At 40.3% G+C, this 13,643-nt stretch overlaps 1 protein-coding gene across 1 annotated transcript in view; it reads right to left on the bottom strand.

The window, feature by feature from the left end:
• LOC115806968 (metabotropic glutamate receptor 4-like) overlaps positions 1 to 13,369 on the bottom strand; it is a 155,567-nt gene extending 142,198 nt beyond the window's left edge. Inside the window, exon 1 of the mRNA XM_030767827.1 lies at positions 12,842 to 13,369. Within this exon, the coding sequence (XP_030623687.1) occupies positions 12,842 to 13,369 (528 nt within the window). The remainder of the gene's footprint in view (positions 1 to 12,841) is intronic.
• Positions 13,370 to 13,643: the final 274 nt, after the last annotated feature.

Raw genomic sequence — 13,643 nt, 5'->3', positions numbered from 1 at the left:
TTCTCCAAAGTGATCCAGACAATGCTCAAATTGCTCTGTCTGGTCTTGGAGTCTTGGTGGATGGCTCTGTCAAATAGTAGTTGCTGCTTGAAGCCTCTGGTGTTGTTTCCACTCCCCTTCTGGGCAGTGTGTATTCAACATGGTGGCTATGATGCCTGACAGGAGCTTTCACATTGTGTATAGGCAAGCTGTTGGTGGGAAGTTGGATGGCGCTGGTCCCATGTTGAGGTCTTTGATGACCAGTTGTGTCCTACCTTGGGTTAGCCAGCTGGTTTATTTGGGCTGCTAGGCAGGGATGAAGAACTTAAGCCAACTGGCGTGGATCTCAGGCCCTGGCACTGCCCAGTCTTTAACGTTTGTTAGCCATTGTTGGGAGTCTGTTGTTGTGATGATGACTGGTTCCTGTGCTGGGAGAATACTACATTTTCAAGTCTCTTAGCCACTGAGCACTGGTTTTATGTCATTTCTTTCTCCATTCTGCTCTTCCAGTACTGTTTAGTTTTGGCTCTTGGTGGACCTACGGTTAGTGCTTTATTGCCTTGCAGCTTGGAGTGTACTTTGGATGTAGTTCTTTGGAGAAGAGGGCATTTATTCTTTCGTGTATGTCTGCAGCCTGGCTGCCAGTGTGGTTAGCCTTTGTTTAGCGGACTCCAGGGCCTCAGTTATGGATGTGTGTAACCCCTATGTAGTGTTACCATAGGTACAAACTGGGCCATGGAAAAGACTCTAGGTATCAAGAAAGGCAGTACACAGAGAAGCGCACATCTCTAAGATTATTTATTTATAGAAAAACAAGGTAAATTGAAATCTTAACAAATTAGTTACCAGAATCTGAAACAATAAAAGACATCACCTCTTTGGATATTGAAGAAAATAAAAATCAGACTTTACTTTGGTTAGATGTGGCTTTCACTAAGTTCGTTTGACCTATCAGTTCTAATTTTATTCACTAATTAAAACTTCAATTAGGTTATCTCTAACCTTTTATTGATCCCTATTTAGTTGTTATTTCAAAATGTTATTTTGGAATCTTTTGTCTAATTTTGTTTAATTATATTGTTTAATACTTATGTTTCTTCCCTCTACTTTTAGGTATTTTAGTTCACCGCAGTTTTGATTCCCGGTAAGTAAAACCAATTTTAGAACCAAAAGACACAGTTGAAACTTACAATTTCGTCAACACATCACAATTTCAACACATCACATTCATAACAAACTGCAAGTCAATCAACTGATTTTGAAAGTTTGTGCACAACGTTCAATCCTTCAGTTTTTTTCAGAGTCGAGTCCTTCAAATAAGAAGAAAAATCATACATCCGACCGTGTTAAATCCTCCATGTTGCAAAGCTGTCCGCTCTCGCATTCGTCCTTTCTCTTGGGTAGGCTCGCCATCTTACTTTGTTGTCACTTCGGTGCTATGATGGTTCCTCCGTAGAAAGTCGATTCGAATGATGCATACAAAAAAAAAAACCTGACCAAATCCCTTTGTGTAAATCACAAAACTAATTTACGTTGATTCAAGTATCTTCGACAAAACTTGTAATCCGTTGTTTCTTTTTCTTCTCTTCTAGGAGTCTAACCTGGTTGACCACGGTAAGTATAAACACAAAAAAAATTTACTTTTAGCGTATTGGGTTTCTTGGATTTCTTTATTTCTTTCCGTTCGTGTCGAATGTCTTCTCTTCAACTAGATCTCTCTCTAGCAAGTTCTTCTGTTAATTTATCTAGTTCCGTTCTCATACCTCCGGTAGGCGGAGCTAAACCGTTAATTGGTCATTTCTTGAATCTGACATTTGCAGTGCTATTTATTATTACCTAATTGGTTATAACTTGTCTGCATCACTTTTATTGTTTATTCCTATATTATTTAAATATATGTCATTCTTATTAATTTTTTAACTTCTCCTTTCTTGTAGGCTACTACATTTTAAGCCCTGGTTACATATGCCACTGTACTTTTTCAGTGAACAGATCCTGTTCTTGATCATTATACCCTTCTGTAGCTTAATCAGCTTTCTGACTTCCTTCCATGTTGTCCTTACCTTGATTTACGGTCTTAGTTTCCAAGGAGGATACAGATACGTTTTATGGTTTGCATCTTGGGTTTCGTTGCCTAGCACCTCTAGAATCACAGTTGCCGAGGCATCTATCATCTATTGTGCATACTGCTGAAATCATATCTGTAAGTATACTGTCTGGGGTAGCATGACACCAAGTCTAGGAAGCCTAGAGAAGTGGTTGCCAGTAGTTAGCTTAGCCATGATCTTCTTTCCTGTGTCAGCAGCTGGACAATGTATGGTGTTAGGCATATGCTCTGGCACACAGTCCCTCATGGGTTCTTGTGCTTTCATGAGTATCTTTTGTGGCTGTGTGGGATTTGAGCCTTGTCATCTGCATTGCATCTTGTAAATTTTAAGTTGTGCCCGAAGGCTTCTTTTTTCCGATGATGTTTGAGTGCTGGGTGACTAGCTGTTTCTCTGGAAGTGTGGATGATGGTTTTTTCCTTATCTATAGTTACAGTACAGTTGTGGTGCTCCCCTGCTGTCAATCACACACTAAACATCCCACTTTTTTTTAATATTGCTGAAGGATACTGAGCTGTGGTCCAGTCCATCTGTCAGTTGGCGAAGCCTTTGGTCCAGATAGTCTGGTCAATTAAAGATAACCTGAGCTTGGTCTGTCTACTCAGTTAAATGTGACCTTGGCCCAGTTCTGCTGAATGTTCATATTCTGTGGTTGTGGAGCCCTGGAATTGGAAGGTGAAATTTGTTTGCTGTGTGTATGTGAAATATAAATCGATAACAGCGCTAATGTGAGAGTGTTGTGTGTGTGTGTGTGTGTGTGTGTGAGAGACAGAGAGAGAGAGAGAGAGAGAAAGACAGAGAGTCTGTACGTTTTGCCTCAGGCTGTTAACTATATTCACACTATCTGTGTGAGGATCTCATGCTCCTGTTTAGGGTCAGTCATTGATTAAGGGTGAGAACAGTACAAGAGTGTGTAATGTATTCAACCAGTCAATAGAGAGGTCCCTGTTCACCAGCCAACACTGATTGTAATTGTTTTTAAAGGCAAGTCAGACTGCAGTATCCCTGATAGGAGCAGTGATGCTGTTCACTTCTGTCCAATTTAGTGATGTGCCGAGCTTTGTAGAGCTGGACACAATTTGAATGGGCATAAGGAAAGCACTGTTCACTAGAAACGTCCTGGAAGCCATCAACATTAAATAGTTGTTGTAATTTCGAGTTTGATCACTGTGGCTTTGCTACATTGTGTTTGAACATATGTCAGAGTATGGTTTTGTGTTGTGAAAACTGAGCTCAGAAACACTGCAGGCAGTCCAACCATAGAAAATCATTATCCCAGAACAGGACAGACAGAAATTGGATCTGTCTGTCGTAGTATAACTGAATGAGCTGGGATCAGAAATGAAGCTTTGGTTTGAGTTTGTTTTCACAACACAGTTTCATGAATATCACAGTGTATGTGGCATCCGTGTGTGGGTGTGTGGGCGTGTGTGAGCTGGAGTGATATCTCATCCTGCTCGCCCTGAAATCAATTGATTTCATACCGGTTCTCTCCCCAGGCCACAATATGGCTGTATTACTCTCAGCGCTCATACCACACAGAGACAGAGAAAGTCAGCTCAAACTAGGACCAACCAACACTCTCTATGCTCTATACACACTCCACTGCTAGAGAGCAAAGGGTTGGACACAGACGTAGAGAAACAAAATGAAAAGAAAGCGTGTTCTGAATCACTGCATTAACGATTCAGGATTTATGTGATGAATATTCATCCTTAATGGGGACACAGTATTTGGTGTGAGTGATTTTTTAATAGTCTGACCTCAATAACAGTACCAACAACACCGAACAGCAGCTTACCAAATCCTCACACATTTACAAATATGTTTCATGCATAATTCAGTTTGCTTCTTGAAAAATCTTTCCAAGTTTTATTAGATCTTGTTTTATCTTGTTTTTTCCTTACTTGCCTAACATACAGTTACTGAGAATTCCAGACAGATTATAGCCTTATGTCACCCTTCTCCCTGCAATGTGATGTTTCAAAAACTCGATTGGAAAAGTGATCAAAAGTGGTTCATTTGATTGATGTTCCCTATTGTGAGAGCCATTCAATCTGATTTTCATTGTTAACCTGTGAGCTACAAGATGAATACAGATCCCCTGGATTGCCTCTTGACCTGAACTAGGATGCTGTACAGGTAAATGCCAAAATAAAGGAAACACTGACATGAAATGTTTTAATGGGGTTTTGGACCATTGCAAATCAAGAGAAAAGCCTCAGTGACCACTGGCATAATTTTAAGCTGTGTCTACAGCTCTGCTGGTATGGTACATCAATATTGCTCCACTAGAAATGTAATTATTTGGTGCTTTGTGATAGTGATGGAAAACACTCTAAGGTACCACTCCACAATATCCTCATGAGCGTTCTATCGGTTTGAGATCTGGTGAGTACTACTGCCATTGTGCATTGTCTACATGATTTCCAAGCATATAAGACAGTGACTGTCATTCAGTGACTATTTGTGCTCTATGGTTGGGGTCACTGGCATCATGGAAGAGACCACTCCCATCAGGATAGAACTGAGGATAGATGCTCAAAATGGCTTTGTACTTTTTGACATTTATTTTGCTCTCTAAGTGGCTGAGTGACCAAAACCATGCCAGGAAAATGTTCCGCCCAACATAACAGAGCCACAAGTACCATTCACTGTGAAAACAACAATCAGGCCTAAAGGTTTCCTTTTCTTTCTTGATGGCACAAGCATATTCCAGGACGACAATGCCAAGATTCATTGAGCTCAAATTGTGAAAGAGTTGTTCAGGGAGCATGAGGCATCATTTTCACACATGAATTGGCCACCATAGAGTCCTGACCTTAAGCCCATTGAAAGCCTACTGGGATGTACTGGAGAAGACTTTATGGAGTGGTTTGACACTCCAGTCATCAACAAGATATCGGACGGAAATAAATGTTGTGACATCGCATAAGGTTGTCGAAACAATGCCACTACAAATGCATGCCATACTCAAAGCTAGAGGCAGTCCAACAAAATACTGGAGAGCGTGACTCCTTTTTTTTTTTTTTTTTTTTTGCCAGACAGTGTATGTATACCATGTGTGGCATGCACTGCAACCTCACCATACAGTGTCTCTTTGTGAAGATGTCAACGTATTGTTCTTGACACAAGTAATATTTGTAGTCAGCTGACTTAGATGTTCATCTGTTTTGTTCTGTAACTCAAACCAATGCAAGAACATTGTGGACGAACACAGGTGTCCCTAGATGATGAAAGTCTTCTTTAATCATTTAATCATCTCCATAATCATTTCATCTTCTGTTGCTCATGAAACATCAACAAATTGAACAAACTGTCTTTATTGACACCTCTGCTAAATGTGATAAATTGTGCCTGAACAATCATCCCACTTTTAATGTTGCTGAGACCTCCCTCTATAGTTATAATGACAAAAACAGTGAGCAACTGGGTCTACTCAGCATTTTTATACATGACACTAAACATGATGGAATGGTAATTGCTTAGTTACTTCGGGAACCACACCTGTGTTGAAGCCCCTGCCCATTATCTTTTGTATCCCTCATTTACTTGAGTGTTTCTTTTATTTCGGCAGTTAACTACATGCCCCTGTCTCTCTGTATTGTCAGCAGTTTCAGGGCACCAGCTCTCACTCTCCCACAGAGCCACAGAATGCAGGCAGCACATCCAGTACTCTGACAGCTCTCATTAAATAAACATGTCTCACACACACACACAGACACCAGACACACACACACAAACACACATATACACAAGACACACATACACATATACACACAGACACACATACACACACACACACACACACACACACACACACACGCATGCACAAACACACACACACACACACACACACACAAACATGCACACACAAACTCCAGCTGTTCTCATACAGCAGAGATCATCTCAAAATCTTTGTTTGACAAATTTTAGGTGATTCTTTGATTATTTCATCACAGCACCCCTTATTCCTCTTCTCTGGAGTTTGAGGAAGGATTTATTGTACTGTATACTAATGAATCAAAAAATACAGAATTAATCTATCAAAGAAACTTTGGACACTGCAGTAAGAATTTGAAGTGACATTTCTATAGCTCAACACAAAATACATCGTGCAAATTAAATAAAAAGGAAAAGTCATCCATCTACTGATGATTATTCCATATCTATACTATTCCAATCATATCTTCATGTTTTTGTTGAGCGCTAATCAGTGCTGTGTGTGTGTGTGTGGGTGTGTGTGGGTGTGTATGTGTAAGGCTGTAAAGGTTGAGTGAGACTGATTATTCTAATCTTCCCCTCAAAGAGTCAGATAATGAATGATATGATCAGGATTGGAGGATTTTCTGTCCTTCACAGAGCTGCTCTAAGAACTTGTCTCATTTGAGTGACTGCGGCAGAACTAATGCTTTTTCTTAGCAGTACGCCTGAAAAAAAAAAAAAAAAGATATTTGTGCCAAATGGTAGCAGACATGAGAAGTTTGGTTAAAATAGCTATCCTATACAAAAAGTTGAAAATTTATGTATAGAATATATTTCCAGTCTAGTGTGAGCTACAGATTTTTGTACAGAGATACCCACACAGATATAGGCCGTGTTTCAGAAACAGTGAATTTAGGTATGCTCACTCTTTATTCTGCCAAAATACAAGAGAGAGAGAGAGAGAGAGAGAGAGAAAGTAGGTGAGAAAGAGACAGACAGACAGACAGGTAGACCGATTTAGTTTGATGGAGAGAGGCTTGTCAACACCACACCTATAACTGCACCACCCCTGAGCTCCACTGTGTGGATAACCCTAAAGACACACGACTAACTCTTTCATCCACTTACCTAAACTGCACACGCATTTTCCTAATAATAGCATAAAGAACAAGAGGAACCAGGGATTTTTGATTAAAAAAGAAAAAGAGCAAGAAAGTTACAAAGTAAGCAAAATCAATTGCCTTAGAGGTAGAGGGTCTAAAGTTTGTTCACTCTTCAGGGAAAAAGATTATGAACTGCTCTTTGGTTATGGCATGATGGACTTGCAGTTAACGGCTGAGTGGAGCTGTTCTCTACCACAGTGCACTCTGCCACAGACCAGCCTGGGAGTGACGAATATTATGATTGGCTAGTCACCTTCACTTCCGCAGGGTAAGTCCGAATGCTGTCCACAAGATCACTTATGTGTGTGAGACTGATAAAACACTAGAGGCATACACACACACACACACACACACACATACACACATACACACACACACACACACATACACACACACAGAGTCAGAAAAACATCTGTGGGGCATACTTCACTTTGATTTTGAATGGTTGCAGAAGACGATCTTCCCATATGAGAAAGTAACAGATGACCTGCCAATGACCTGGAATATGGACACTGCCAATCGTTTTGCCTATATTCACTCGACTGGGAGTTACAAGAGAACAGTAGTGACATTAAAGACTCTGTGTCTAAAGAATGAGTTCCCTTTCATGTTTGAACTAAACCATTTCAGTGTCTTTTAAAGGTCCACATTCATCCTTATTCAATCCTCATCCACACACTGGATCACTTTGTAAAACGGTTCCCCTGTTTGCTCTTTGCACCACCGAATTTCCGGCAAAGGTTTTCAAATCAGTCATACAGGTCTTTTCTTGATTTGACTTGTCATACTTCTCTACCGATGAAGAAAAAAAAAATCAATACCATCATGGACCACAATTCTCTCTCTCACTCTCTTTCTCAAACACCATCTTTTGCCCTTTAACCACAGAAAAGAAAAAAAACAGATTCTGTCACTGGCTGTACTCTCTCTGTGCATCTACAGATGTCTGAGCATGTAACTAAGCAGGAATCTTGTCAGAAGCATTTTGACTGATAACACATACTGATAGTTTAATAACTGCAGGGGAACAGAATGACCTAAAGATGCACTTCTGAATCTTGACATGCTGGACATTTCTGTAATAATTACTTTTGAGATCTTTTTCTGATTAAAATAAAAGAATGTAGTTAGTCCTTTGTAATGCACTGGTCTTGTTGTCCTCGTGTTCTGTGGAAGTTTGTGTGTGTGTGTGTGTGTATTCACTGTCAGTGTATTGAGTTAGTGTGAGTGTTCATTGGTAAGTATGTGTTTTCATCTCAGAAATGCATAGCTGAATTTTTAAATAGTAAATGAGCTCATAAGCTACTTAGCTGCTAACATGGTGTCAAAATCCTAATTAGACCACATGCACTGACAGCAAGTAACAGTCAATTTTCTATTCTATCATTGATGAATACATACAAATTCTAAGAAATTCCAACTGTAAAGTGTGAGGAAGATTTAATGCATTATTTAGTGTTTGAGCTAGAGTATATGAACACTACCATATTCTGATATTGATCACTGTATATATTCTTTTACCACTGCAAAAACAAACATCCACCCTGCTCTCTGACTTCATCCGACAAGACCACATTCAGTAAAGTACAAACCCTATTATTACACGCAGTATACTCCAGCCATGACTACACCACACGTCTCTACACAGCACCTATACTTCTAATCTAACAGAACATGCCACGCCAACCCCTTCATTCATACATATATGTCATCCACACTCATTCTGTATGTACTACTAACATATACCTCACCACAGATTCCTCACCTGTACACTTACACCTCTGATTAAACACCATCCATCTACATCACACATAAATCTCTAATGAAACACCAGACTTTCACACCTCAATTCTGACTCTACATCGATACTTCTTCTTAAACACCACACACCCAACCCCATCATCTACACGTCACATATACCCAACCTGCATCTCTAATCCAACACTATTTCTGTATCGAACCTTTAATTCAACACCACACATCTACCTGCTCTACCTAAACCACAGTCAGTCCTGGGGGAAGTCATCCCCTGGTGAGGCTTTTAGTCAGGAGTGTGAGTGAGTCCCCACAGGGGCCTATGACAGGGTCGGTGTGAGTGTTCCATGTCGCACGACGACAAAAAAAAGAAAAAAAAAAGTAAAAAAAAAAAAAAAAAAACTGCTCACACGCAGAGCGGGAAGTTAGTGCTGAACTCCTGCTTGGATCTGAGGACAAATCCTGAGCTAAAAGGCAAACAGAGCTTTGTCAGTAACCATATCATGACAAAGCAAGGATTAACGAGCGTCTGTGAGGCAGGTTTTTCTCAGTCAGTCAGAAAATAATAAACCTAATCATAAATTATAAACCTTTAAAGAAGGCCATTGTGGTTCGGAAGAAATGTGTGTGTCTTCTAATTTACGACCAAGGAATAACATTCAGGTTTTATACAATCGGGCTTTTCAGTAGACATTTTATTGATATTAGCACATCAGTACATCAACACAAAGTGATGTATTGTGTTGTACTGACTGCATGTATCTCTTTCATATGGTGCAATTGCTTAATTTATGACTAAGTACTTGCTTAGAAATGACAAAATGTGGGATAATCAAATTATGAACAGATGTGAATGACATGTCACAATGAATTTTAACCTTCACCCATTTTAACCCTACAGAGCACGCAGTTCTTCCTCCATTTTGGAAAAAGGGGAGATTCAGAGTTTACTTTGCATCAGTTAGAGAGAGATTTGAAAATTCACATATGTCCTTATACAATAACATTATTAAGCAATGATAATACGACTTTCAGAGAGACAGACTGTCAGTCTGATAGGAACAAAGAGTCAGGCAGAGAATTTCAGAATCAATGCAGTTCATTCAATCATCTGCCTATCTATCCATTCATAAATCCACTTTATCTAACTATCTGACCACAGGGGAACGACTCTGTAAAGTACTTACTGCAATTTTATGACTCCATCCTCTGTTCCAAAAACTAGTCAAACCCCTCCCTGAACATAACTGTTTCTCCACCAGGCTCATAATAATCTCCCTCAGAAATACTCCGTCACACCACATAACCATCTTCATCAGAGACACCCTGTTTCATCACATTATCATCTTCCTCACAAACCTCCATTCTCATTTTGTTACTGATGTGTTACCACAACCATCTACCTCAGAAACATCCTTTCTCATTCTGTTGCTGATGTATTACCACAGCCATCTTTCTCGGAATCTCTGTGCCCTAACTGATTAATAATGTGTTACCACAATCATCTTGCTAAAATACCTCCTGTCCCACCCTGTTACTGATGTGTTACCACAATTATTTCCACACCTCTACTCTGGTGGGCTGGTAATGGATATGAGCCCAGAAGGGTTCTGGGTCTCATACCTTAGCATGAAGTGTGTTTCAGAAGTGTGCAACTTCTGAAAGATTAAAAAATTCTAAGTGGCTCTGGATAAGGCCATCATCTTTATGAATGAACATAAATATGTAAATAAACACAGCAAAAAAAAAAAAAAAAAATTATGTATGTGTATCTGACAAGCAATTCTGCTCCTGGGCCTTAAGCGTATGTGGTATATGAGGTGTAATTTAACATCTCTGATGCAGAGTATTGAGAGATTGCCTGGCTGCTATTAAAATGCCAAGCTCTCCTACCACCCTCAGATTACATTAAGGATGACAGCAAGGACAAGAACAGAGGAAACTTGTGAGAAAGAGGATTTACATGGGCTTTAGAGATCACTGGAGACAAGTGGATCATTGAAGACTGTCTCTAGTTCTGTCATTCATCAAAGTTAATGAAGAGTTCAGTGTTTCTAATGATACGTGCAATTAGACATTCTAACAGTAACATGTTCTGTAATCTCATATTAACAATCCCATGATTTCACACCGGCATATCACGCACAGAGAGCCACTTCATCCAGAGATCATCACTTCAGGCACTGTAGACGCCTATTTGTAGTTTCATTCCACCGTTGAGGTAACTTCAAAGTACTCGACTTGTTTCAGTTTGAAATTCCAATGGTATTTTGTGTGGAGTTTTGAAATGGGCTGTTATCTCCGCTCACTGGTCTCAGAGCTGCTGTTCTGTTTCTCCACGCTGGGGCACTGAGCTTTCATGGTGGCCCTCTTCCAGCTGAATAACACCATAAACAAAGACTCTTTGTGCTGTGGAAGATTACAGTGCCACCACAGAGGTTGCTCACAATGTAAAGACTAAAAGATCACATCCGATTTCAAGCCAACAGCCAGAATTTATACAACAGACATACACCATCTTAACGTACCGGGAGAGACCAACCAATCGCTCCTGTCAAAAGTATTACTGAAACAGTGGGGAATAGCAAGGATGAATGTTAAATTAGCTAAATTAAATATGATTACACATTTCAGCAATTATTTAAAATGATGTTAGCAGACTTTGGAGGCTTAAGCATAGTAATTAAATGCAAAAATTATAGTTAAAGTCCTTCAAAATGTTTTCAGTTCGTATGTAAAAGTTGTAAACTGTAATTATGGAGTAAGTGAAATAACTTTCTTTCATAACTAACACACACCCATAGCACATTTACCGTCATTCCAGCGGGGTTACACACATGAGCAACTGTATTTAATTACCTGTGGCTGGGCTAAGGGCTTCTTCCTAATGAATTTCATTAGTGTTGCTATGTTCACCTCCAGGAACAAGGAAAATACAATAGAAAATATCTCCTCATTTCAGACCAGAATTAATCTAGAACATGTTTGTGAATCCATCTACAGGGGCGTAGTTTCCAAAGATTCATTATACATTCACACTTATTCATTTTGTTGATGCTCTGATCTGGAGCTACACTCCATGTCAACATCAGAGGTGTCATGGCTGTGAATCAGACTTGAGGTTCTAGTGTAAACTGGAAGACAGTCATCATGTTCAAGTATCATACACATATACACACAACCCTTTGTTTTTGTGGCTGGTTTCCCTTTATCACTACAGTACTAATACCACTAAAGCAAGACATTTCAGAACATGATTCCACCAGTATAAAGGTGGAATCTTCCATACTGCAAAATGGATGTCAGCATTACACCACATCCACAGTACTGACAAACCATGTAATTTTAGTCCACACTGGCAAAGCTCACTTTGTAATGCACTGATTTAATAGACACATCCACTGACTGGCAGCTCTCAGGCTCCTCCAAACTCTGCCTCCCAAGGAAGACACTGCAAACACATCCTGACTAATCTCTGTATGACTCAATGAGTGACTCATCTGTCTACAAGATCTGACATGTTTTCACATACGCACACACACACACACACACACACACAAACGCGCATGCACACACATGCTCTCTCTCTCTCTTTCTCTCTCTCTCACTCTCTCTCTCTCCTTCTCTCTCTCTCTCTCCTGTCTCCTTTGTCATCCAGTCTTACATCTGAAAGGGAAAAATGCTAAATATGACTTTGGAGACAGACTTCAGTTTTCAATGCAGTTCCAACACTAACCATCAGCTCTCTACATCATAGCCCTGACAGACAAAGGAAGTATACTCAGTATACAATCAGTATATCCCTTATCAAGCAGCTATTGTGATAACTGATAAAAGGGACAGAGACCTAAACAAGCTCAGTACAGCAGATCATAGAGGAAAAACACAGTTTTAACATCTTGCGATTCTCTCACCATTATTTTCAAATAACATCCTTATTCACCAAAAATCACTGACAAAAGTCACTAATTGTCAATCTCAAATTAAACGAAAACTCAATACCACACTTTTTATCTCATCTTTATCTCATTTATCAGTGTAGATCTCATATACACTGACATCTGACATCATATGCTAGAATTCCAGCTAAGTTCAGAGGTGTGTATGAAAAGCAGAGGTAGAGATCCGTCATACCTTAAAGAGTCGCAGGATATTGGCCACCATAATGGAGACGGAGGAGGCTGACGCTCCAATAACGCCCACAACCCGCTCTGGTTTAGTGATGATGGGTGGCCCCCCGCTGAGGCATTTCACGTCCGAACTGTCCTTCTCAATCAAAGCTTGCACAAACGTCAGCGACTGCTCTAACGCATGTGTATCCCGCGAGCAGGTGTCCAGGATCCGTGCGCCGAGCGTGATGTTGGGCAAAAGTTCATTGTCATTGTTGATTCTATCCAGAGCAAAGAGCATGGCCTCCAAACGATGGATACCCTTCTCTTTTTTCAACTCTCCACAGGCTTTGCCGTCATTCCCACGTGCATGCACTGGGAACAGTCCACCCAGAGTGATGTCTCCATCAATACGGATGGAGTTCAGGTGTGTGTGTCCAGGTGCCCGAGGTTTGGCTGAATAGGCCACCAACACACACCCAGTGAAAATCAGAAACCAACACGAGCCGTGACAAACAGCCCAGTCCCGCAAATTACCTCCAGTCCGTGTCATGCTTGGACGCTACAAACCCCTATTCAAATAACAATCTGAAGAACAAGGGATGAGAAGGCTTAAATGTCCAGAGGGTTCACAGCAATATTCCCTCAGAACAGAAAAATAATCTTCAGAAGCCCCCTCTTATAGACTGCAGTTCTGATTGCATCACAGAAGTGCTAATCAATTTCCTCCCTCTCCTCCCCCCTCCTCTTCCTCTCCTGGGGTTATACTTATTGGTATGTTCTGTGCTTGCTGTGTTAGAGTGATGGAAGCGGTGGGAAAGAACTAA

The sequence above is a fragment of the Chanos chanos genome, chromosome 3, assembly GCF_902362185.1.
Source record: "Chanos chanos chromosome 3, fChaCha1.1, whole genome shotgun sequence".
NCBI classification, from domain to species: domain Eukaryota; kingdom Metazoa; phylum Chordata; class Actinopteri; order Gonorynchiformes; family Chanidae; genus Chanos; species Chanos chanos.
Note: the sequence above shows the minus strand (reverse complement) of the source record. Positions and strands in the feature narration are given on the sequence as shown.